The sequence below is a fragment of the Megalobrama amblycephala genome, linkage group LG21 (genome assembly GCF_018812025.1).
Source record: "Megalobrama amblycephala isolate DHTTF-2021 linkage group LG21, ASM1881202v1, whole genome shotgun sequence".
In the NCBI taxonomy this organism is placed as follows: domain Eukaryota; kingdom Metazoa; phylum Chordata; class Actinopteri; order Cypriniformes; family Xenocyprididae; genus Megalobrama; species Megalobrama amblycephala.
The window spans coordinates 20,910,275-20,937,596 of NC_063064.1; the positions used below are offsets into that span (position 1 = coordinate 20,910,275).

The window sequence follows — 27,322 nt, forward strand, 5'->3', positions numbered from 1 at the left end:
TTTGAAACATTTCTTGGGTTAAACATGGTCACATTGTACGTTTTGACCAAGCATTAGAAAATTACATTCTACAGTACATGATATTAAGTATCTAAACAGTATCTTATTCAATTTAAGACATTAATGTTATATAATAATTAAATAGAATCTTTTTTTCCTCAATTGTTTATATGTAAAGAAGTATAATATGTTCAGATTTTGAAAAAAAAAAAAAAAAAAAAATAGTATGTTGATCCCATGCGCTCATCAAAACGACTAACATTTGGCTTTATTTTGAAGCATGTCGTCATTACACGTGCCTACGCTACGCCTGAGGCGAGGAAGCTTTCGATACCTGATGCAGAGCTGAAAATCACTGTAATTTTACACCTTAGGGGTCATGCATTGTGACCTCTTTGTTCATCCAGAGTCTTAATTCCTGCCTGGTGACATCAGAGGTCTCCTTTAAAGGAGTGAATGAGAGAGCAGAGAGCTATGTTTGGCAAAATAGAGCAAACAAGAAGGAGAGAATCAGAGATTTTAATGTTGACAGCCGGTACAGCATGAAATATGAGAGGTAATTTAGGTTGTCCGATGTGAGTACAAACGGGAGAAAAACTTGGGAGATAACTTATTGATTTTAAATAGTAAGTTCAATCATGTAATTTCTACCTCCATTAGTGGCATAAAACAGTATTTTAAACGATCACTCATTCCAAAAAAATTTCACAAATCACACCTAAAGTCTTCCATTGGTCACTCAAACAGATAGCCCCGCCCTGAACTCACACCATTGGTTGAGCCAATGTTGCCGGGTAGGGTTAGTCAGTATTTTCAAACAAACAGAGCAATGTTTTGATAGCGCCACAGAGAGAAAGTTTCTGGAATTCAATCTGCAAACGGATTACTTATAGTTATGTGATATGAGAGTATTTTAAAATCAAAATAATTACACTCTTAAGAAAATAAAGAATGATACGACATGAAATATAGTTTGATTTCCTGCTGAAATATTAATAGCTATATTAATAATGATTAAAATAATCTGCATTTAAATTATTTTGTCCATATGACTTTCCAAGCACACACACAAAGTAGAAATTTTCCTAATAGCTGAGTATTATTGCTCCATCTGGTGGTAGAAAGTGTTAGTGAGGCTTCACAATCCAAAGAATTCCACAAGCACTGATTTATTCCACTTTTCAATTCTTTTGTCCTTGAAACATTTCAGGCAGCACATTAAGTTTTGAATGTTTGTGTTTTCCGAGACTGTTATGTTACAGGTGTGAGTTCAGTCTGTTCTCACACTCAGCTGTTAGGCAATACAGACAGAGACATAAAGCAGTGACAGAGAAGACACAGCACAGATCTGCTGCAGAAGCTGAAATAATGCTTTCAATCATATTAATGACTGTGAACGAAGGAGTTTGAGAACTTAGTGTTTTTAAAGGAAAAGTATCACAAAAGAAGGTATTATGAAGTACACTGGGGTCCAAACAACATTGACTCACTATATGGACAAAAACACTATCTTCAGAAGAAAAAAAAAGTCATACAGGTTTTGAACTATATGAATAAATGATGACAATTTTCATTTTTGGGTGAACGATTCTTTTAATAAGCTCATTTCATGGTTGCAAGCTTCTTGATGTCTTTAAAATTACTTTGTGAGGAAAATCCATTGCGACGGGATGCCAGGTTAACCTCAAGCCAGCAGATTAAATATATTATTGAGGACTGAAAAGTAATTAACCTACTTTTCTAACTGAAATCAAGCCTTTGAAGCCAATGCATTGGCAACCTTGTGACAGGGCGATATTCTGATGTTTTCATGAAGAAAGTGTTTGAAAGACAACATTATCCAATCTGCTAACCCATAATACCCTTGTCCTCCTCCAGCTTAGTAATGTCTTGGTAAGCAGCACATTCATCTTTTACAACACAAATTACAGTCAGCTGCTAATGTCTGTGTTTATTATAGTGCAGTCACTGTTTAGTCTGTGTTTGTGTAAAGGGATGAAGACGGTCAGCCTATTTCACAACTTACACACATTTACACGTGCACACAAGCATGAAACGCACACATACATAAATTATCAAAGCAAATACGCATATACATACACACTCTCATGCTGTGTTAAAATATTACAGATCCTGTTCTGTGTTAATATTGTGTGGAATTAATCTGTAATGGATCTAGTTTTGTGACATACAAAAATAAGCAAGTTTACACACATGAAAAGAGTCAAACTTAAAGGTGCCCTAGAACTTTTTTTTTTTAAAAGATGTAATATAAGTCTAAGGTGTCCCCTGAATGTGTCTGTGAAGTTTCAGCTCAAAATACCCATAGATTTTTTTTAATTGCCTATTTTGGGGCATAATTAGAAATGAGCCGATTCAGGGTGTGTGGCCCTTTAAATCTGGTGATCCACGCCCCAAGAGCTCGCACTTGCCTTAAACAACATAAAAAAAGTTCAAACAGCTAATATAACCCTCAAAATGGATCTTTACAAAGTGTTCGTCATGCAGCATGTCTAATCGCGTAAGTACAGTGTTTATTTTGATGTTTACATTGATTCTGAATGAGTTTGAGGCTATGCTCCGTGGCTAATGGCTAATGCTACACTGTTGGAGAGATTTATAGAGAATGAAGTTGTGTTTATGCATTATACAGACTGCAAGTGTTTAAAAATGAAAATAGCAACGGCTCTTGTCTCCGTGAATACAGTAAGAAACGATGGTAACTTTAACCACATTTAACAGTACATTAGCAACATGCTAACGAAACATTTAGAAAGACAATTCACAAATATCACTAAAAAAATCATGTTGTCATGAATCATGTCAGTTATTATTGCTCCATCTGCCATTTTTTGCTATTGTCCTTGCTTGCTTACCTAGTCTGATGATTCAGCTGTGCACATCCAGACGTTAATACTGGCTGCCCTTGTCTAATGCCTTTCATAATGTTGGGAACATGGGCTGGCATATGCAAATATTGGGGGCGTACATATTAATGATCCCGGCTGTTATGTAACAGTTGGTGTTATGTTAAGATTCGCCTGTTCTTCGTAGGTCTTTTAAACAAATGAGATTTATATAAGAAGGAGGAAACAATGGTGTTTGAGACTCACTGTATGTCATTTCCATGTACTGAACTCTTGTTATTTAACTATGCTGAGGTAAATTCAATTTTTGATTCTAGGGCACCTTTAAAGTAAGCATGAAACGGAAGTCGCGATAGTCTTTTCTTCCATTTTGTGACACATATCTGAGTGGGATGGCTTCTCGAACAAGAAAACATGTAGCATGTCCATTGGGAATTTATTGGATAGTTAATTATATAGTTAATTGTTTAAAGTTTACGACGGCACTTGAATACATTTTTTTTTTTTAAAATGATGTGCAAGTATAAAATCATTTATAATAAATACTACTGATATATTCCATAAAAAAATATGAATTGTCAATTTTGAATTCATGGTGACTTGTGTGTAATTTCTTGCTACTAGCTACCATTGGTCAGACAAACATAACCCCACCCCCAAACTCCTGCCATTGGTTGAGCCATTGTTGCTAGTCAGGATACTCAAACAAACATATAAATGTTTTGAAAGAGCTACAGAGCCACAGTATTTACACTTTTCAGGGAAAATAATCTATGAATTGCTTACTTATAGTTGTCTCTGAGATAAGAGTTTTTGAACATTGAAAAAATAAACACTTCACCTTTAAATGTCAGCTAGCAGGATGAGCAGTTAAACGTCAACAGCAAACTATCGTCATCATCTTTGTGTATTTTTCACCTCTTGACCCCTTGCAGGAGACAGGAAGAACAAACCTACATGAAATTTGTAGCCCACAAGAGATGAGCCACAAAGACCTCAAAACATAAACACGGACATGCGCACACTTGAAAACTCTCCTTCGTTCTTTTTTAAATAAACAAGAGTTCCTCTCATCTTTCCATATTTTAAGGGTAATGACATAAGTGTGTTCCCAGTTCAGATAAAAACATTGGGTACATTAAGTTAAGTCTGGCTTCGATCAGAGAAGACTAGAAACAGAAGTGTTTACCGAGAGACTCTTTTCAAAAGCTCACTAAAGTTCAGAGGACACTGGCAGAGTTGTGCAGACAGGAAATGTAGGACACCAAAAAAAACAAGCAAGCATCACTGTGATGTCCTATAATGAATCAGACATGCTCCATGTAAACAAACTTTATCGGTTTCCTTTATACAGGGTTTATCTGTATGCACAGTTTGAAGAAGACTGGTACATTATTATTCTTGCACACAAAAAACTGTCAGTACTCTCATCTGTACCTGCTCAACAAGATAGCCTGCCTCCTTGGTCTTACTAGACAAAAGACTCGCAAGCCAGGTTTGATTGTCTGCATTATTTTGAACAATAATAGCCCATTCAAATATGTACTATCTGACTTACATGTAAGCCACCAATCACACTTCAGTTGTTTTTATGTGATGTTTAGTGGTGGGTAATAGACCAACATGTATTTAAAGAAGTTGTTTAAGGGGATACGAGGGGATTTTCTCCCCATATTGTGGGTAAAAAAAATTATAAAATATTTTTCAATAAAATAATACATAAAATGAGTCAATGAATTCCAATGATCATACATAATTACATTTTTTCTCAATATACATATGCAAAGAAAGGGAATACTGGTGTTTTTGCTCAATTCAAACTGTTTACATCCAACCTGAAGACCAATACATCAGCACATTACTGCGGCGGCATTGTAATTTACAATTTTAAAGGTAAAGGAACACCTGTTAAAACACAAAAGTGGAAAGTGTGGGTAATGAATAGGCACCAGGTTTGCCAGTGAGGAAAAATGTGAGTGACTGATGTTTAAAAGAAGGAGGGACACTGGGAGGAATACACTTATTCTTTAGCCAAACCAGTTTGGCAATGAACCCATGACAATAAAACGCAATCAAAAACGTGTCACCAGACTAGATGTATTACATTTTAACAGACAAAAAGACAGAGACATAGGAAGAGATACAGTTTATAAAGAGAGAGAGAGAGAAAGACAGGAAAGGAGAGACATATTATGTTTTGTTTAGGTGTGTTTATGTGCGAACAGCCTCTTATACATGCGAGCACTAATCTCACTTTTCCATGCCCGCATCCCTAGACTCCCAGGAGAAAGCTGGTGAAATGCCGCCTATAACATCACATCCGTCCTCTCGCCACTGAACTTTCAACAGCACAAAGACAAACAAAACTTTTGTTTTTCCTGTCAGTTCCCCAAGCACACATGCTGACAAATGATTATTGTGCTGGAATATTCCATGTGATAAATGCAATAGGCATACTTGGGATTTTTTGTCCATTAGAGTTAACGAAAACACTAAGAGGTGAAGATTTAGCAGTTTGCGTCACCCCTGCAGGGCTTTCCTATGCCGTGTGACACATTCTGATGTCTCACCTTGGAAGCAAGCCGCCGTTCAGGACAGTTGGGATGCTGACACAAGATGCCGGTTTTCTCTTCTTGTGCAGGCTTCTCACCTGAAACAACACATAAACAGAGGTTAAAGGTCAACTGTATGTGGAAGGGAATTAGAAGTGAGGTCAAAGTGTAGGCCAAACTGGAAAGGTGCGGTCAAATTTCACAAACAAGAAAGGTTCATTGTCTGTTGTCAGTACTGTAGCGATGTACAGTATGAAGCACAGCTTTCAAAACAATCAGCTTTCTTTTGGTCAACATGGTGAATCTGTGAGACCAACCTGAGCCTGTTTGTGTGGGGAAATCTTTTGTCTTCATGCGGCATTCTCATTTGTGTGGATTCCTATTTAAATGACTGGATTTGACGAACAACAGTAAATGTGCTATAGATTCCCTTGGGAATATCCTATGGATTGTGAAATGCTGTTGAAACCAGAATTGAAACCAATTAAAACATTTTAAAACCCCATTAGAAACAGGGAAAACTCAAAAATGCTAATTCTCTTCCTAGTTTTAGGGCTACAAACTGAACAGCAGCTCTGTATCAAGTATCCAGGAGTAATATAGAGGAGATTAATGAAGGAGATAAATATGATTGAGACATTTCATAACAGGGTACCATGGAGGAACTCTTCTGAACACAGTGAGCCTGTGGGGGATATGTCCTTGGGCATGAGCCAAAAGACATAACAGCAATACAGCACAGCAATAGATGAGGCAGCTGGGGGGGATATGTAGGAGAGTGCGACTGAAAAAACTGAGAACCACAAACAAGAGCTAGTGATACATTAAGTGACAACTACTTAATTTCATGACATGCTGGTCAAATAAAACTGCATGTATCTCTTTATAAAATATATAACTTGAGTTAGCCATGGCCAGTTTATAAAGACTAGTAACTGGTACCAGGAGAAATGATTAAAAATGACAATAAATATGAAACCTTGAGGAAAGGATTAACTGAAAACTGAAGAATTGACAATAACACAAAAAGGAAAAGAAAGAGGAAAAATAGAGAAAAACAGACAGAGCGAAAAAAGTTGGCGGAAATCTAAGATTTCCAGACATTACAAGTTTGCTGGCAGACTGACTGATTTTCCTTTCAGTGAGGGCAGTGGTATTCCTCTTACCTAGAAACCCACAGGTTTTAATGTGAACGAGTGCAAGATTTTTCATTGATTCAACCCCTCAATCTCCTTTCTAGCAATGCTGCCACCTCAAAACTGGTTCAAAACAAAAGGTATTGATGATTACAGATGACAACAACAGACAAAACAGAGGGCAGACATTACATATTACTGTAAACATATTCCTTTACAGGTAAACTTTCCTTACAAAAGGTCCTTATAAAATACTAAATGTACAGTGATGGTACATTGATACAAGGGTGTTTCTTAACTTGTGGGCACTTTTAAAAAAGTTAAACACCCACCCTCATTTGATTTTCTATTAACAAAGCTTTTTTTCCCCCTCTGAACCTTCATGAAAAAATGTAATTTGCATCATGGTGCATTGGGTGAAATGGCTTTTTAAAATGTATTTTTTATTTTATTTTTATTTTTTTATCAGAAGCAAAATTTTGGTTGTTTTGGAAATTACTTTCATAATTTGAATAAATAAATAAATAAATATAAAAAAGTGTATATATACACACATACATACACTTTCACACAATAAATATTGAATGTCATAGTTTAGAAAAATATAAAAATGTAATAATGTTCTATATATGCATAAAAAGGCATCATGGTAATAATCAATAAATGGTAATAAAAAAAATTAAATAAAAAAAAAAAAGTGACAGAACTTGAAAAGCCCATAGACAATGGTTGTGAATGTTTGCTACATTCATATACCATGGTATTTAAAAGGTGCACAGTTCCTACTTCAAGGTATCTGCATCTTTTCCAACATCCTGAAAGAAGAACATCACCACACAGTCCAAGCCAGACTCTAGATATTATCTTTAACACTGCTAACATTCCATCTCCATACTCGCCTCCATCTCTCGATGAAGAATATTCCATTTCTCCTTCTTTAGTCAGAGAGGCAGAGGGCACCTCCTAAAAATCCTCTATGTAAGGAATGTGCAGAATGCCAGGATCTGTTTTTCATGCCCCTCTGTTTACCCAGTTGTTTGCTGAAGTTCCTGAGGAGCGTTAGGCACATCTACTGTCTCAAGTGCTACAGCGGAAATATTTTATGCAATACTTGTTTCCTTTTGCCTCCATTGGAGGAACACCAAGCTGATGCCATGGATGCCAGTATATGTTTTGGAAGGTCTGAGAATGTCAAAACATTACAAGCAGAAGGTCTCGAAGCGGAGTTGTCATTGATTCTTTATTCCTAGCTAACTAATCCTCTTATGTTTTGGGCTTAAATGAGATTAGACACAACCTGACATAGCAAAATTAGCTCAACCGATGCCGTGAGTTTGGGGAGGCACAACCTGCTTATGTTACCATAGACAGATGGACAATGTCTTTGGGAAACCTGTTTGTAAACAGTTCTTTTTGGTCCCACTATAGAGTCACAGAAATGAAACACTTCAATTCCTTGCATAACTCCTAAAAGTTTCAAAATAAATCAAAAGATTTAGGTAAACAGAAAAAAATACATTAGCTTGACAATAGATAAAGAGGGATAGAGTGAGTGATTAGACAGACAAAATATTTCCAGAGGCAAAGGTCATTCTGAGTGGGTCCTAATTGGGGCATTAGCACACAGATTAAATAGTAAGGGTATTATGGACAAGCTAAAACTCACTCTCCCTCTGCACTTTGGTGTCACAGTAGTCTCTTAAACTTTTTGACTCCTTAGTGAAAACCAAACATGTGGTTCTCCACACAAAACTGAAAACAAAAGTTTAAAATAGAAGAAGTAGAAGCCATTTTTTTTCTGCTATACCCAAATGTGAAGGCATGGATCACACATACACACATTGGATTTTCATGTTTTATCGGGACATTCCATGGACATGGTTTTTATACTGTACAAACAATTCTATCCTATAACCCTAACCCTACACCTACCAATCACAGAAAACTTTCTGCATTTTTACATTTTCAAAAAACATCACTTAGTATGCTTTATAAGCTATTTTCCTCATGGGGACCAAAAAATGACAAGTATTTTGGATATTGCCATCTTTGTGGGGACATTTTGTCCCCATAACGTAGGGTACACCTGAACAACACATGCACAAACTACTACACACAAAAAATTGAATAAAACTATCATTATATATTCTCTTGCAAAACCTGTATGACTCACTTTTTTCCATGGAACACAAAAGGAGTTTGTTTATTTATACTGTAGCTGAATGTCCTTTGTTATTGCTCTTTTCCAATGAAAATATATGGTGACCACAGATTTTCTAGGCCAGATTTTCAGCGAAAAACAAAAGTTTCAGGCTATCATATGACTTCAGAAGATTTGGAAAGTTGTGCATGTGTTGTTTGGGCTACTTTTATGATTCTTTTAAGATTTTTGTTCATTTCAAAGCTTGATAGTCTATGGTTTCCATCTATGTTTATTATATGGAGCAGCATGGATATTTTGCTAAATATCTAATTTTTGTTTTCCACTCAAAAAAGTCATGCATGTTTGGGAATGACATGAGGGTGAGTAAATAATGAAAAAATATTCATTTTTGGGGTGAACTGTAGGCAATTTGAGAAAAATATTGCAATCTTGTAGCAGTCATTCAATGAAAACGTACTTGGTTATAAGAAGAAACATGGCATGAGAAAATATGGCATAACACAGAGCCTGCACATCTTCAATTCTATGTAATATCTTCAAAATTACAAACAAACAACTTTAAAAACACAATTTCGCAATTTACCTTTGGGGTAAAAAATAGATAATGATTCAACCGAACGGTCTCACACCATTCAGTGGTGCCAATTAAAATCTCTTACCACAAGACTTCTGGGTAATGTCCATGAGGGAGGTCCAGGTGTACTTCTCCACCCCCAACTCACTCTGTGAACATGACAGAGTTTCCAGTTCATAAGACCCATGCCGTCTCCAATAGAACATCGTGCCTCACAATCCAAGCGCAACTGATAAATCTAACGCCACATCTCACTTGTTAACTCACGGCGGAGATTGAGATGAGGTTCATCACACCTTGAACCAAACATCAGTCTTTAGATGATTACTTCTCTTCATGTTTCCCCAAATCACAGAACGTATTAAAACTTCAGTGACTTCTCTTGTGGAGAAAAGTTCTCAGAATACTGGATTTCTCTAAAGTTTCCAGGCAGGGTGCTTTGGACTTTGTGAGCCAGTATGTGAAGGGGGAAAAAGAGGGGGGGCTTGACCCACACAGCACGCCAGACAAGCGATGCATTCATCCACATGTGAAGTGCATGCTGGGATGTGAGGGAGACTTGGACCTGTGACTTTTCAGAATGGCAAGAGATACAAAGCTGCCTTTTGAGATGTCCACCTACTTGTAGCCCACAAACTCAATGCATCTCAAAGTTACAGTATCATATAGAGCAATGAAGCAGAAATCATACCGACTCTCAAGCCACAGTCAGTGATATAGAGAAAGTAATGGAGAACAACAACCTCTCAAAAGCAAGTTTAGAAAGTTGAAAGTGAGAAAGGGTTAAGATAAAGATTAAGAGAATAGCTGCAAGAGTTGGCGAGTGCCCTCCAGAACCCCCACAATTTCTAATTTTGCTCTGACAAATTAGAGAGTAGCATGGGAGAGTCTTAGCTCTTGGGATCCAACATTTCCAGCCATATGGTAGTGATTTGGAGCAGTGTGACGTGCAGGGGTTAGTTTTAATGACCAGGCTTTCAGTGGCAGTCAAGCCAATACGCCGCAGTCTCAGACTCTGTCAGCTCAATCATTCGCTGGGACGCATACAAACAACAAAGCTCTTTTGATCTCTCACCTAGACATTTCTCTCTGCGAGCTGGTGTATGACAACGTCTTTTATAATTACAGCTTGTTTCATCTGGCTGTTATTACATTCAATAATTATGTTCAACCTTTATTGTCGAGACATCATAGCGTCTTGTTTTTGCTGTATGTTGCTCTGTAGCTGTGTGTATAAAATTTGATATACATTTTTGCTACAGACCCCCACTGTCCATCTGCATCCGATGGTGCATTAGCACCCCTAGCGAGATTGTAATATAATATACTACTAATATTAATTTGTTTAAATGCTAGTGATCATCACATACTGTGCCACACCCAAATTTTGTTTGCAGCATTGCATTTGGCTTGTCATCATGCTATCTTCAGCTCATAATACTCAGCATGAAAAACATATGTTACCACCAGCATGTTGGCCACACATGAAAGAACACTGTGGTGTGACAGCTCCTACAGTCAATTATAATAACTAGGCTAATCCTCTGATCTGTGATTCTCCTGACATTGTTTATCTTTGTTTAAAAAACTAGCATTAGGACAGTCATGCACATGGAGAACAGGCCAGTCTATCTGAAACCAGTAATGGGCTTGGTTTGGAGGCTAGATGGCAAATTAGTCAGCCATGTGACAGTTCCCAAATAGCCAAGACAGTTCCATGCAACAGCTCCTATTCCAAATCAGGTAAACAGGTCTTTATTTCTGGTGTTCTTCATCTTAAATTCAACATTACTTTAAGAAATACCACTCAATAGCTTTACTGATAAACTGTGAGCTTCATAAAAGCCCCGTTTGTTAGTTTGAAGTAACTATGGCCCTGGACCTCACAGACAGAACATAAGAGGAATTTACTTTGGTTGGAAGAGATACTTTGTTTCCACTGTCAAACTATTCTTTATAAGGATTACTAACTATTTATATTGCCGAAAAGAATACAAATTAATGATCTTGCAGTCAATCTTGGAATAAAATGAACTAGTTGCACATTATGTCAGTTCCTCTGGTGAGCGAGGATGAAGAGCATGTAAATACATACGTTTAAATGGACATAAGACATTTTATGTAACCAACTGAAAGGAAATCAAAAGAGAAGAACTTTTAGACATGAAGGAAATTAACTGTACATTTAAAATGTAATAATTCGAATACTGACCCTCTAATTATAATAGTCATCTATGAATTGGAGGCTGAATTATCTAAAATAAGATAAATCAACCTAAATGTAATCTACCCTTGCAGTTGTTGAAACAGAGCTGTTGACTGTTGATACAGAATGAATCACATTTCCTTATGATAAGCCAGTGAAGTTAACCACAGAGCCGTCTGTCTACCTATCACAATGTAAACACAATTTAGCCAAATCTAATTGTGAGGAATGAGAAAAGCCATGACCAAGAGTGGACCAGAAAATCTGGATTTAAATGCCAAAAAAGGACATAATCCTGTCCAGACAGACTAACATAAACTAATTAGGAGTAAAACCAAGTTCAGTGTATTTTCAGGTATCAAACACACAGTGGCTAACTATTCTAGGGTCAGAATGTACTGAAATTACTCGGACATCACACCTGCAGCCTAGAGAGAAAACTTTCCTGTAGTCTAAATTAGTCAAGTTAAATGCTTCAGGGAAAATCTTACTGACCCCAAACTTGTGAAAAGTAGTGTATAATAACTCATACTGAAAAGAAAAAAAAAATAGGAGGAATATGAGGAAGATACGTTTATGATGATTTTGAAGCTTGACATCTTCATTCATTCTCATTAAACTGAAAAGAGTGACATTCAGCAATATTGAGGGTGAGTAAATGACGACAGAATTCATGAACTATCCCTTTAAGACATCCTCAAACTTCACAAGCGTCAGCACACTGTTTTAGTTGTCATCATTGCCACAATGTATAATATACAGGTACACCTCACTTTTTATTTTTTTATTTTTATTTGACTACAGCTGGTAACACATACTGTAAGACAAAATGCCACTTACCAAGTCGCAAACGAAGTCCAAGCCAGCTCTTCGGTGGCGATCCGTATCGATGCATTATGTGCTGCTAACCATGTGGGTTAATTTCCAAGTCCGGCGTGTATTCATCCGTTGTTCTCAGAGATGAGACATCCGACCATACCGTCCGACGAGTATCAACAGTTGAGCAGACATGGGGCTCTGACGCGCTGTTGGCTATCCTCCAAAAACAAAGCGCCAGATAAGTCACTTTAAGTTTGATATTACTTACTGACATCTATATTTGTACTGTATTATGTATAGCGTATAATGATGGTTCCCTATAGTACACTGCAAAGCTATTACGTTTCTTAAAAATATCTTATCTGTATGCTTGAGTGACGTCCAAAGCGCTTCACCTTCCGTGTGCTGCAGAAACACAAAAGGACCTGTTGACTGTGCCGTTGACGCACGAAGTTTTTGTCTCCTTTCTGGCCTCAAGGTTTACTGAAACTTATTGAATTGCGTTGTAAGAACATGGCATATCCACTTTCAAAGTCAACATTACATCTTTATTGCACGCACAGCTTTGTGTCATGTTAAAAAAAGCAGACATGTTATTTCACAAAAACACTGTTGTCTCCAACGTTTCCTATATTGTTACTACCTCCAACTTCATTGTGTCTCACCTACTTGAAACACGCAGGCGTTTCACCAACCTCCCTTCCCCATCTTCACTCATCATGTGATCATTTTATAGATTTATTTTTAATAATACATTTTGTTTTAATTCACTTTTATTTTCATTAAATTTATGAATTAAACCACTCTAAACACACTTTATCACTGGGGAAAAAAAGTGAAATAACCTGTTTAACATTTATGCTCTTTGTTCACATCATAATTAGCTGTTAAATATGTTTTCATTTCTCATCATCAATCAATCATATACTACCATTTATTCCAAAAGTGACTCAAGTGAGGTAAAGTCACCATAAAATGGAAGTTGTGATATTCATTTCTTCCCTTGTGACGTATCTCTTAGTGAGCTTCTCGAACAAGAAATAAATAGGGCGTCCTTACACCAGTAAACATGGCATAAGAGAAGAGAATTTGCTGCAAGGGGAAGTTATTTTGATTAAAGTTTATGAGAGCACATGTATTTAAAAAAAATGTGCATGGATAAATAATTTTTTATAACTGCAAATACTGCAATATTCAATTTAAAAAACAAAACAAGAATTGTCAATTTTGATTTCATGGTGACTTTAAAATAATGGAAGCATTCTCTTCCCAGCCTACCCCCATCTCTTTTCATCTCTTTTAAGTACAAGCTAACCTGTTCCTGGCTTGCCAAGCTGGCCATATGTGGAGAATTAACCCTCTGCAGCTCTCTTGCCCTCCACCTACCCTACATTATACCTTGTGCATAAACCACACTTACTCAGACAGCCTGCAAAACAGACAATACTGCCTTAATCTTCTGAGCTAATACTCACTATCACCACTATTTCTGTTCTTTATAGATGTTTCAGACAGAGAAAATATCTTTTTCTGTCACTTTTGTGCAAAATACTCATAGTGCTATCCATCACATTTGAGACTTATTTGTCCCTGCTATAGACAGTGAATCATGTGTATGGAATGTGGACATGTTGAAGGTGTCTGAACCTTTGAGCTGGACATGTTTCTGATGATGCTCATGATGACTGGTGAGTTGTCAGGATTGGTTCCCTGAGCTGGTGAGCTGAACGGCTGAACGACAGAACCCACAAAGTAGAACCGGAGTCCTATTCCATTATTCCTAACCTTTACTCTACTTAATCTATATCTGGGTTGTTTTGGATCAGATCCCATCAACGTGTAGAAGATCGCTCTTATCAGGTGTGACAAATCCCTAATCCATTCGGGTTGACAACAGCTATGCTTTTATAAACCGGGTCTGTCAGACATTTTAGGGAAGGGTAAATCTGTTGTTTAAGTAGTCTAAATTCTTATCCCACACCTGACCATGGTCTATAATCTAAAACAGATTAAAACAGATTACCTCATCTTTGATTTAAAAAAAAAAAATGCAGAAAAATATACACCAGCTGTCCTTTCTGCCAAAGTAAACATGCTTCTATGGTCTCACTACCCTCATTCAGAGTAATAAATTAATACATTAATGATGGTCTTGATGATTTACTCATCATTATCATCCTCACATATGCTGTCTATTGAAAATTATCACCGGCTTGGCTTTTGTGAGCGGAGCATGTGTGTCTGCTCACACTCATGGCTGTCTCTACAAGCTCTGCTTAAGCTGATTAGCAGCTCTGCAGATTAATTCATTAGTTTGGAAATACATTTATCAGTGGACAGAGGCCAAATGTAGTTTTTCTTCAGAATAACAAATCTCACTGCCATCTTTTGGTATAACAAACATACATATGTTCCAAAAGTAATAGTAAATATTTACATTGAGAACGACTTACAATGAAATTATAAGAAAGAATGATAATTGAATTGAATATTGATAATAGATCGGTTCATGTGCGACGTGTTCATGTGTGAAATCTCTGCGTATTGCCACATTGAACATTGGTACACTAACGCAAAGTTAACATTACATGATGTTTTCTTAACAAAGTTCGGGAGGAGCATGTTCAGATAATTAACCTAATTAACACGAGTGGAGAGCATTCAGTTAATCAACTCAATTAACGACAAGCAGTCTTGCTTACCTCTGTTCGTTTGACAGTTTATCAGCATCCCTCCACCACCCATCTTCTCACTTCTATTTCTAACTATTCTTACCACATCAGGGGAGTACTCTGGGTTCATGCCAAAATTCAGAGCTCAGAGCCTTCACCCTGGACAACACGCAAATAAGCTTAACCTTGTACTCTGTGAACTTGTGAAATGCATACATGCAATGTCAAGGGACAAAAATCACAGGACTTTGGCAATGGCTATAAGCTCATCTACCATGGTATGACCAACAGCAGAGGTGTACCCATTATTGTTAATGCCGACTTAGCCAAGTCACAGAAGTCCATCGTTATTCAGACTGCCTGATGTCTATCATCATTGACACCATAGCCCGCCGGTTACACCTTTTCTTGGCCTATGCCCTGCAAACTGGAAGAAGAGGAGAAAGACCTATTCTGGATGGAATTACAAGATCACGTATCCATGTGCCCACAAGTAGATTATTTTGTTATTGGCGGTGATTTAAACGCTGATGTCATATGAAGGATGGATATAGTTGCCATAGAGGTAATGGGTATGGTACACGAAATGTTGATAGACATCAAATCTTGGACTTTGTTGAGGCGAATAACATCATCATTAGCAATACGATCATTAAGAAACACACCAGCCATCTAATTACCTACGCCAGTGGTGACCATACCAGCCAGATCGATTTCATTCTGGTGTGAAGGTCATTGCCTCTGAATGTCTTGCCCTACAAAATAAGATGCTCATTGACGACATGAAGATTAGCAAAAGCAGTGGTACCATGCATGGACCCAGCGAAAATCAAGTGATGGAAATTGAGTGACCACAAGGCGGACCTTGTTAGTCGCATTGTGTTCCCTCCAGTCACCACAGATGGCACCTGGAATACCTTATGCGACTCTAGCATCATGGCTGCAAATACAACCCTAGGAACCATCAAGCCAGGCCGCTGTCGCATCAACAAACAGGCGTGGCTCTTGACAGATGTTGTTGAACAGAAAGTCTGGAAGAAGAAAGCTGCGTACAAGAACTGGTTTGTGCAAAACACCAATGATAATTGGAAGAAGTATGCTACTGCAAAAAGAGAGGCAAAGAAGGCTGTTGCTGAGGCCAAAGCCAAGCACGACCAAGACCTGTATGAGCAAGTGGACACAAAAAGAAGGTGAGAAGATCATATACCCAATTAGCAAAAGCATGCACCCAAGAGACCCAATAAGATATTAAACGCTATATGTATGTGAAAGAAAAGGATGGTCGATGACTACAGGACAGGAGTGAGATCTTGAAATGCTGGCAACACTATTTCAAGGAGATATCCAACATCAAATTCCCACATTGCAGATTCCTGAAGGCATCCCAAATGCTGGCCCTGTACCTCATATTACAACTAAAGAAATTGCCGAAGCCATTGATAGCATGATCTGCAAGCAGATTTTGAGCCAGCTGAAGTTGAAGAAGCTGCATGTCAAAAGCTTGCGAGATATAGCCCAGCTCACCACCTACCAATGTGGTTTCATCAAGGGCTGCAGCACCAGTGATGCAATATTTGCAGTGCGAATGTTAATGAAAAACCACTGGGAGAAAAAGAAGCTGCTGCATATAGCTTTTCTTGATCTTGAAAAGGCTTTCGACCAGGTGCCGCATCAGCTGATCTGGTATGCACTATGGGACCATGAAGTGCCTGAAAAACTCATCAAATGGGTTCAAATGCTCTATGAGAACACCAGTAGTTATGTAAGATGCGCGGCTGGCATTCCTGATAGCTTTCTTGTGAGGGTTGGTGTACACCAAGGCTCAGCATTGTCGCCATCACTCGAGACCTGCAACAGAGTGTCCCATGGGCCCTGCTCTATACGGACAACATTATGCTGGCCAGGTATGGAATGACCACCTCAGCCAATATGGCCTCCGCCTCAACATCAAGAAAACTGAATATTTGGAAACCAATCCTTCTGATGGAAACATGCTAGTCAGTGGCAAAGCCCTGATTAAGACATACAGCTTTAAGTACCTAGGATTGTGCCTGCAAAGTGACGGTGGTATCAATAACTAAGTACATGGGAGGGTGAACACGGCCTGGATGCACTGGAAAGAAATCAGTTCTTGGTGATAAACACATACCAGTTCGTCTCTAGGCAAAGATATATCGAATGGTAGCACATCCAGTTGTGCTGTATGGAGCCGAATGCTGACCAATTAAGGAGAAAATGCGGCAAAGGCATCTTCGGTGGTATGGGCACGTCCTACGAGCAGGACCAGGCACTGTCGCTGACACCGCCTACCACTTCATGGTGGATGGCAAATGGCCACGTGGATGAACAATTTAAAGATGGCAGGATACAATCAAAGTAGATAAGAGGATCGCCAAATTACACCAGAACAGGATACTCGACCATGCAAAATGCCATTCCAAGATCAGAAAAGCGGATTCCACACTTGTGGAAAACACACTAGGATGAAGATTTGCTTAAATTTTGCTTATTTCCTGACCCATAATTTGTGGTTAAGACAATTAAAAGCTTAGTGTTTAGCCATTTTGCACAGGAGTGTGTGTATATATGTATATGTGATTTATTTATTTATTTTTTTTTTTTAAGTTAATGATGTGCACATATAAATCATTTATAATAAATACTGCAGTATTCCATAAAATTAGAGTTTCATGGTGATTTCATGGTGACATTAAAAAACAATACTAGACAAATACTACAAAATAATTTTCAGAAATTCAGACATTTAGTGTGTTATAATTCGCCCCTATCACAATTGCTCCCGGTCTCCCCTACTATTCATCTCGACTGTTCATTTTTCTTCAAGGTTAAATTTAGATGCTTGAAATTGGAACTGTCGGCAGCATACAGCCAAAATCTGCAGTCAGAGAGGGTGAAGAGAAAAAGAGAAAGACTGCCTGAGGTCTTGATCAGATGGTTTTTAATCAGTTCCTTTCCTTCTCTCCCCTGACTTGCCCTTTCCTTCAGTTTATTTCTTTAGTTTCCCATGCCTCATGTCTACAGTGAGTTTTATCCTTTCCCTACTCTGTTTCCTCCATATCCACCTCTGACATATGAGTCATATGACTATGCAAGATGTTGACATTATTGCATAGTTATTGTGGAATCTATTCAGCAAAATGCACTTAAATGGTAAAGCAAGTTAAAGCAAACTAACAGTACTAGTACAAGCTTGGGCTAAAAACGACTTTTTAAAACTATACTCAAAATATTTAATAAAGAGATACAAATAGCAGAGCTTATTGAATGATTCTATGGAGTTCTGTGGATACAGATTCCGCTATGACTGAAGCAAAAACTTGTTTTGGTTTACCCCCTTCTTTTATCGCTTCCTCTGATTTTGGTTCTCGTGCATCTACTTCCCTCTGGTGGTAAAACCTAGTAAATACAGGACAGACTGTAAGTGATTCTGTTATCACATGAAATCAACTGACTGAAATTCTGAGTCACCTGGGCCTTTTCGCTTTGTCTCTGCTGCTTTTCCTGGTGACAGGAGCTGTTAACACTTGCGTGTGAGAGTGAGTTTGCAGCTAGATATTCCTCTGGGGTCGGGCTGTCAGATTTCATTCCCTTAGGCACAAATATACTGAATTCAGTGTATCCAGCCTGCAGGCTATCATCAACAGAGAAAGCACAGAGGGTTTGAAGTTAGCCAGTTGCAGCTGCATTGCAGGTTCATGTTTATATGGGAGGGGGTTGGTTTACACCAAGGACCATAAAAACCTGAAATCACCTGCATTTGGGGTACCAGCCAATAGTTCTCTCGAGAAACATGGCTTTATGAACATAGTAAATAATGTTTTAATGACAATCTACAAATGGAGTCTCTTTTGCTCACAGGACTGCAGTTTGATGGTTGGGCATCTCTGATGATTTTCAAAGGCATTTAATTTCTATAAAATTATCATCAGTGGTGGATATATATCAATCAGTATTGGATATTGAATTGTGCATGCTCATTTGCAATGGTTACTGAACTAAAAGTATTGTTTATCTGTAAGTAAACTATATACAGTAGCTACCTACAATTGTTGCTGTGACAAGCAGCTTAATGTTGAAGCAAAAAGATCTCAGATCACTTGGCGACTAAAAATAGCTTCCCACTTATTTGAAATTATGTGTGAATTCTATGTGCTATATTCTAGTTAATAGAGCACATGTAAAGCATATGTGTGCCACCCATCCACCCACACTCACATAAACACTTGCTGTACACACAGTTGCTCCTCGCTTTAAGGTTTAAAAAGCTGCTGTAGCCCCTGTTAATTTTAGCATAACTCTCTGTCCACTCTCCTTATGTTATATCACTTCACAGCAATAAACCTTATCTTGATCATTTCTTGAGCCATTATAAACTAATTTAAGCTTTATCCTCTTTCTACATACCACCCATTCTAATTAACATTTAAAATAACCTCTACATTTTTCAACTGCTTCCTGATCAGGTTCGACTTTGTATAGAGATAAAGCCTAGACAGAGTGCACCAAAGACACAAATCGATTTTCAATCCTCCCACGTGGAAAACACTTTATAGATTACCCCACAGGCAGAGGTCTTTCTTAGGCTGACCCTCGCTCATTACAAAGCTAACTATTGGATTTTGCCTCATTAAGACAGGGCCAGATGCCAGAATGCCCCCACCTGAGGTCAGCAGCTTCTTATCTCTCCTTAGACAGTTAGAGGAAGCGAAGATAACAATGGTGAAGTCGCTCACAGTTACAGTAGCCCTGCTGAAACCTCCCACATTGAAACTCTGTGTATTTTTAGTCATACTGTAGCATATGCTGCTGAGAAGCTAAATGACCCTTGTGGAATGATCTAAAATCAAGCATTCCACTCACGTCCTCACGCAGAAGTCTCAAAGTGAATAAATGGATGATGGTCTCAAGATCTTCTAAGGTGCCTACAGGAGCTCCATCGCTCACAGTTCTCATTTCGGTTCCCCCTCCAGACTGATTGCATTACAGCAGAGCTCTCATCCATCGCAATAAGAGGGAATAATGAATGCCGGATTCCATAGCGCGGGTATTATGACATGTCCGTGAGGGCTATTTTTTTTTTTCAGGGTTTAGTTCATGTTGTTAAAGAAAGTAAACATAAAAAAGAGGCATTGATCTAGATTTTCTGTCTGATACAAGAGTCTCAAATGGTCTGCTTTTTGTCTGTGACTAACTTTTTGTCTGTGACAAGCTCCAAATAAATTGATATATATATATATATATATATATATATATATAAAATATATAATATGACCACTGACAGGTGAAGTGAATAACACTTATCATCTCTTCATCATGGCACCTGTTAGTGGGTGGGATATATTAGGTAGCAAGTGAACATTTTGTCCTCAAAGTTTATGTGTTAGAAGCAGGAAAAATGGGCAACCATAAGGATTTGAGTGAGTTTGACAAGGGACAATTTGTGATGGCTAGACAGCTGGGTCAGAGCATCTCCAAAACTGCAGCTCTTGTGGGGTGGTCCGGTCTGCAGCGTTCAGTATCTATCAAAAGTGGTCCAAGGAAGGAACAGTGGTGAACCGGAGACAGGGCGCTGTGTTCGTTCTGTAAGTTGAATAGGGAAGGTGTAGGACATACAGCGTAAGCTTTTTAAAGAATACGGAAAGCGGAAGTACGTGCAAGGCGAACATTTGTGTTTATAACGCATATACAGTTGTATTTTTTCAGAAAATGACCGATCGTTTTGATAGATAAGACCCTTATTCCTCGTCTGGTATCATTTAAAGCCCTTTGAAGCTGCACTGAAACTGTAATTTTGACCTTCAACCGTTTGGAGGCCACTGAAGTCCACTATAAGGAGAATAATCCTGGAATGTTTTCATCAAAAAGCTTAATTTCTTTTCAACTGAAGAAAGACATGAACATCTTGGATGACATGGGGTGAGTAAATTATCAGGAAAATTTTATTTAAAAGTGGACTAATCCTTTAATGAAGTCTTTTTTTCCAAACGCACATATGAAATTACATCCAACAACATTAGCATTCTTTGCATCAGGTGCTAATATATATTTAATTTCATTACCTCAAAGCTGGCCAGTACTACTGTGAGACCCTTCTACAGGATGGAAAATAAAAAGTTTTCTTTCAGGAAAACAATCCATGCAGAATATCTAAAGAGCTTGTGTCCAAAACAAAAATTGACAACTATGAAGTGGGCTTGTCTTATACAGGTGCTGGTCATATAATTAGAATATAATAAAAAAGTTGATTCATTTCACTAATTCCATTCAAAAAGTGAAACTTGTATATTATGTTCATTCATTACACACAGACTGATATATTTCAAATGTTTATTTCTTTTAATTCTGATGATTATAACTGACAACTCAGGAAAATCCCAAATTCAGTATCTCAGAAAATTAGAATATTACTTAAGACCAATACAAAGAAAGGATTTTTAGAAATCTTGGCCAAATGAAAAGTATGAACATGAAAAGTATGAGCATGTACAGCACTCAATACTTAGTTGGGGCTCCTTTTGCCTGAATTACTGCAGCAATGCGGTGTGGCATGGAGTCGATCAGTCTGTGGCACTGCTCAGGTGTTCTGAGAGCCCAGGTTGCTCTGATAGTGGCCTTCAGCTCTTCTGCATTGTTAGGTCTGGCATATCGCATCTTCCTCTTCACAATACCCCATAGATTGTCTATGGAGTTAAGGTCAGGCGAGTTTGCTGGCCAATTAAGAACAGGGATATCATGGTCCTTAAACCAGGTACTGATAGCTTTGGCACTGTGTGCAGGTGCCAAGTCCTGTTGGAAAATGAAATCTGCATCTCCATAAAGTTGGTCAGCAGCAGGAAGCATGAAGTGCTCTAAAACTTCCTGGTATACGGCTGCGTTGACCTTGGACCTCAGAAAACACAGTGGACCAACACCAGCAGATGATATGGCACCCCAAACCATCACTGACTGTGGAAACTTTACACTGGACCTCAAGCAACATGGATTGTGTGCCTCTCCTCTTCCTCCAGACTCTGGGACCCTGATTTCCAAAGGAAATGCAAAATGTACTTATATCAGAGAACATAACTTTGGACCACTCAGCAGCAGTCCAGTCCTTTTTGTCTTTAGATGCTTCTGACGCTGTCTGTTGTTCAAGAGTGGCTTGACACAAGGAATGCGACAGCTGAAACCCATGTCTTGCATGTGGTTGTAGTGGTTCTTGAAGCACTGACTCCAGCTGCAGTCCACTCTTTGTGAATCTCCCCCACATTTTTGAATGGGTTTTGTTTCACAATCCTCTCCAGGGTGAGGTTATCACTATTGCTTGTACACTTTTTTTCTACCACATCTTTTCCTTCCCTTCACCTCTATATTAATGTGCTTGGACACAGAGCTTTGTGAACAGCCAGCCTCTTTTGCAATGATCTTTTGTGTCTTGCCCTCCTTGTGCAAGGTGTCAATGGTCGTCTTTTGGAAAACTGTCAAGTCAGCAGTCTTCTCCATGATTGTGTAGCCTACAGAACTAGACTGAGAGACCATTTAAAGGCCTTTGCAGGTGTTTTGAGTTAATTATCTGATTAGAGTGTGGCACCAGGTGTCTTCAATATTGAACCTTTCCACAATATTCTAATTTTCTGAGATACTGAATTTGGGATTTTCCTTAGTTGTCAGTTATAATCATCAAAATTAAAATAAATAAACATTTGAAATATATCAGTCTGTGTGTAATGAATGAATATAATATACAAGTTTCACTTTTTGAATGAAATTAGTGAATTAGTGATTTTTGATGATATTCTAATTATATGACCAGCACCTGTAGGTCATTACATTTGTTCAGTTATAATTGTGAATTTATATGGTAACTTATGGCTGATATAACATTTGAACGCAATTTTCAGGTCTCTGCATAATACAAAGCATTGTGAATTCTCCCAGAGTTTCATAAGAATGGGTTAGTAAATCTGTCTAGATGATTGGCAGACTAATGGGAGTATAACCTCACTCGCTGACTTTAACAAAGATTTAAGAGTGATGGCCTGGACAGATGAAACAGCCGCGAAATCCTCTATAGTCGAACTGATCCGCCTTGCCTCACCCTATCCTTTAATCTGCCTCTCTGTATCTCTGTTTGGTGTGTCACGGTTGTGCAGGTCAGGACATAGACTGATAGCTAATGAGACATTTCTGCATTAGTTGTTTTCTCATCTGGAAACAAGACACCCAGGGCTGTAGATCACAACTTAACTCTAGCATACACTGACATCCATCTTATACTACAGTCTTGGATGGCCTGAAGCCAACGGCCATTCATGGCACAACACCATAGCATTCATTCCTCTGTGCATCATTTTTCTTCATTGATAAGTTGCATTGCAGATGGCTGAGCATGAAAATGGGATTAGTGTGAATACACAACAAGAGATTCAGAAAATTCTTTATATTTGACAGTAAATAATTATGTAAATCTGCACTTGATCATGTACATTGGAGTTATATAACCACTGTATATGTGGAGTTATAATAACTGCATGTGTGCAAACATCCAAACACATGCAGAGAGATATTTATCACCAGAATAATGGTGACACATTGACTTCTGGGAGACTAATGTGAAATAAACATTTCCATTATAGTTAGTCACTTATTTATATTGTTTTAGAGGGGGAAAAAAGTTCTCTTAAAGGGATAGTTCACCCAAAAATGAAAATTCTGTCATCATTTAGTTGTTGCAAACCTGTATGAATTTCTTTCTTCTGCTGAACACAAAAGAAGATATTTTGAAAATGAAGGGTAACCAAACAGTTGATGGGCCCCACTGACCTTCATAGTATTGAAGAAAAAAAATACTATGGAAGTCAATGCGGCCCATCAACTGTTGGCTACAAATATTCTTCAAAATATCTCCTTATGTGTTTAATAGAAGAAAGAACAATCTTGACAGTCCCCAATCACTTTCATTGTATGGAAGAAAGGAGCTTAGACATTCTGATAAACGTCTGCTTTGGTGTTCCACAGAAGAATAACATCCTACACTTGTTTCAACACATGTTTGGGTCAAATATGGACAAACCCAAAGGCTCAGTTTAAAAACTAATTTAAAATTTAAAACCAACAGTTGGGTTTTGTCCATATTTCACCCAAAAGGTTGAAACAACCCAGCATTTTTTAGAGTGTACAGCTTTCGAATTACACAATTGTGATTAAATGATGAGTGTTAATTTTTGGGTGAAATCCCTTTAACACGGGTGCTTAGTGGGTGCATTAGTTTCCTTGAACTGCGTCAATATAGCATCTTTCAATCTGGAGAAGGTGACACATGCACTGCCCTCCTTCAGAATTTGCACCTTATTAGCATCCCAACTGTTCAGCCACCCTAACGCGAGCAGAGAGATGAATTTAGTTTTGGAAGGGAAGATTAATAAAACCAAAGTATAATAAAATGAAGAGCAGAAATACTGCATGAACATGGACTATAATTCTACTCTTGTTTCTGATCAGCTACTGTACCTCAATTACAATTTCTTGAGTTAAGATAGGGTACATTATAGGATTGCAAAGTTTGCAGATTTTGCCAGCACAGTTATAGTACCATTAAAAAAGATGTGAAATTATCTTTGGTAGGACAGCAGAAACCACTGAAAAATTAAAACACAGCCCACGTACTACATTACTGACCTAACCTGCTTTGTTCAGCTACTGTAAATCCCACAGGTGATTTAACAATCTGGATGTGCATGGGAAAATACGGATTACTTCTTGTTTGAATGAAAACCTATGCATACTGATTTGATGCATCAGGATGGATGTTAAAGGGATAGTTCACCCAAAAATGAAAATTTGATGTTTATCTGCTTACCCCCAGAGCATCCAAGATGTAGGTGACTTTGTTTCTTCAGTAGAACACAAATGATGATTTTTAACTGCAACCGCTGCCGTCTGTCAGTGGTATAATGCAAGTCAGCGGGAACTTGGACTATAAGAGTAAATAAAACACGTAAATAAAATCCAAATTAAACCCTGCGGCTCGTAACTGCATTCATCACTCGATTCGTGAGGTCTGATCGTGCTCTGACAACGGCAGTGATGTCTCGCGCATAGACTTCAATGAGTGCCAGACATCACTGCCTTTGTCAGAGCGCGATCAGACCTCACGAATCGAGTGATGAATGCCATTGGACATAGTGGTGTATAAAAGGTAAAAAAATGATATAAATACTGTTCGGTTTCTCACACAAACCGATCGTTTCGTGTCTTAGGACATCAATGTGTCGTCACGAGCCGCAGGGTTTAATTTGGATTTGTCTGTCGCGTTTTATTTACTCTTATAGTCCAAGTTCCCGCTGACTTGCATTATACCACTGACAGACGGCAGCGGTTGCAGTTAAAAATCATCAATTGTGTTCTACTGAAGAAACAAAGACAGATAAACATCAAATTTTCATTTTTGGGTGAACTATCCCTTTAATTGAGATGTCCCAGTCGTGCAAGCGTGGAGCAAATACAGTAAATCTAAGCCAGGGTCATATAGAGACCTTCAACATGCTTTAAAGTCAAACCTGTGGGATCAAGCAGTTTGATGCTACAGGATTGCCTGGCAAGTCCAGAATGAGATATCTTCTACAAGATATATCAGTCTGGTCAGTCCGCCCTCCGTCGCACCTTGAGTCAACTCCAAACCGTACTGTGAAATCAGATTAGTTTATTTCAGTGACGCAAACAGCGTCACTCTAGTGCGGCGAAAATCCCTTCAATATCAACAAAGATGGCGCACACGAGACCCGAGAGTTTGTTCTATTCAGCCTTGAATTCAGTTTTAAATGACCAAAAACACATTAAGTCATTTAAACCCCAGCAGTTTATTTACTTTTCGCTGTTGACTCTCTTGTCGCTTTGCTAACGTCATATCCGCCCTTCTCTGATTGGTTTACTCCGCTTCCTGTTTGCTCGGATTTGCTCCGCCCTAGAAATCGAATTGATTCAATGGCGACCAGACTCATCCGCTGGTACAGCGGTGAGGCTGGATTTTCCAGGCAAGCTACAGGATGCCTTCCATCAAGAATATTAGCAAGAATAAATTAATCCTGATTCTCAGTGCAGAATCAGATCATTACATAGCCCAGTACATTAGAGAAATTATTATTAGAGTTTAATGAATTTATGTACATTATTTGAAGCAGGACATCAATTCATAGATTCAAAGAAGTATGTATAACCTTCTGTTCTATTGTCAGATATATTCTTTAATAAGAGTTCTATTTAACATTTGAACTTGTTGGTAGAATCTCTAAATACTTAAGATTTGATGGTTCAACTGAGAAAAAAAAAAAAAAGTGTCATATCTCCAGCTGTGCATTTCAGAGGTGATTTTCACCTCTCAAAATAATCACGTTTCTGAGCATCTCATACAGAATGGAATAGTTGAAATGAGTTCTCCAGAGACCGACTGTTTTTCTCCATGGTCTCTATGTGTCTCTAGATGCTCTTGGTAGAGACTCACAGGTTGCAGCTGAGGCCCCTCACTGTTTGCATATGAAATATTCATCTGTGTTCTAGGACTCCACGGAAGGAGCCGATAAGCCTGTTCCAAGCAGATGCTCCCTATTAAAGAATATGAGCAGAACAAGCATTCTATTTTTTTTTTCCCCTTAAAGTTTTCACACTCTGCCTGTGATTGTTTGACTGTGTTATTGCTTTTCCTCATTTCCGTGTTTGATTCAGTTCAGTTTGGAGGAGGAAATAGGCAAATGAGATAATTGTGGAGCCATGAATCACATCACACCCTCAAAAATAAAGGTTCTTAAATAGTTCTTTTCAAATAACTCTCATCCTATCAAAAAATATTTTTGACTGCATGGAGACTAACAGCAACAGTAGCTGGTTTTATAAGTAGATAGTGAAATGTTAAAACAAAAAGGACAAAAGTTGTCACCAAAAAAGCCATTCGGTTTAACCAAAATTTCTGTTTTACCGAATGACACTTTTGGTTATACCGAATGACGATATTTTCAAACAATGCTAACAGACTGAGATCTAGCTAGCTAGCTAGCAAAAGGACAATCAAACCTTTTATATTCAGTACAAGTTTTTAAAATATTACAACATTTTCCATGTTTTAAAGCGGTTGTACCGAATGACCTGATGTTTCGGGACATGCGTATGAGCAAGTGAAAACATGAATTTTTCAAATAGTTAAAAGAGAGTTAGTTACTTTGCTTCACGACCATGTGGTCCTTTGCAGGTGTCTGAATGATGTCACATCCTGTCTCATGATACTGACCGCATGACTTGATCCAAAATGGTCCCTTTATATTGGTTACGCTGAATGACAT

General features: G+C 38.1%; 2 protein-coding genes across 7 annotated transcripts in view; one reads left to right on the plus strand and one right to left on the minus strand.

Moving 5' to 3' along the window:
- Window positions 1–13,025, minus strand: part of plekhg5a (pleckstrin homology domain containing, family G (with RhoGef domain) member 5a) — a 45,681-nt gene extending 32,656 nt beyond the window's left edge. Inside the window, exons 1-4 of one of the 6 annotated variants that reach the window (XM_048171741.1) lie at window positions 12,988–13,025; window positions 12,714–12,807; window positions 12,340–12,531; window positions 5,438–5,517 (exon numbers count right to left, since the gene is read on the minus strand). In XM_048171741.1, coding sequence (XP_048027698.1) covers window positions 5,438–5,517; window positions 12,340–12,394 — 135 coding nt within the window. In that variant the 5' untranslated portion in view covers window positions 12,395–12,531; window positions 12,714–12,807; window positions 12,988–13,025. Of the gene's footprint in view, window positions 1–3,708; window positions 3,796–5,437; window positions 5,518–9,378; window positions 9,662–12,339; window positions 12,689–12,713; window positions 12,808–12,983 lie in introns of those variants that run through there. The other 5 variants (XM_048171742.1, XM_048171740.1, XM_048171739.1 and 2 more) reach the window with 5 other exon arrangements.
- The window catches only part of syt6b (synaptotagmin VIb), a 62,191-nt gene continuing 44,723 nt past the window's right edge, over window positions 9,855–27,322 (plus strand). Inside the window, exon 1 of the mRNA XM_048171755.1 lies at window positions 9,855–12,261. The gene's annotated coding sequence lies outside the window, so the exon portion shown is untranslated. The remainder of the gene's footprint in view (window positions 12,262–27,322) is intronic.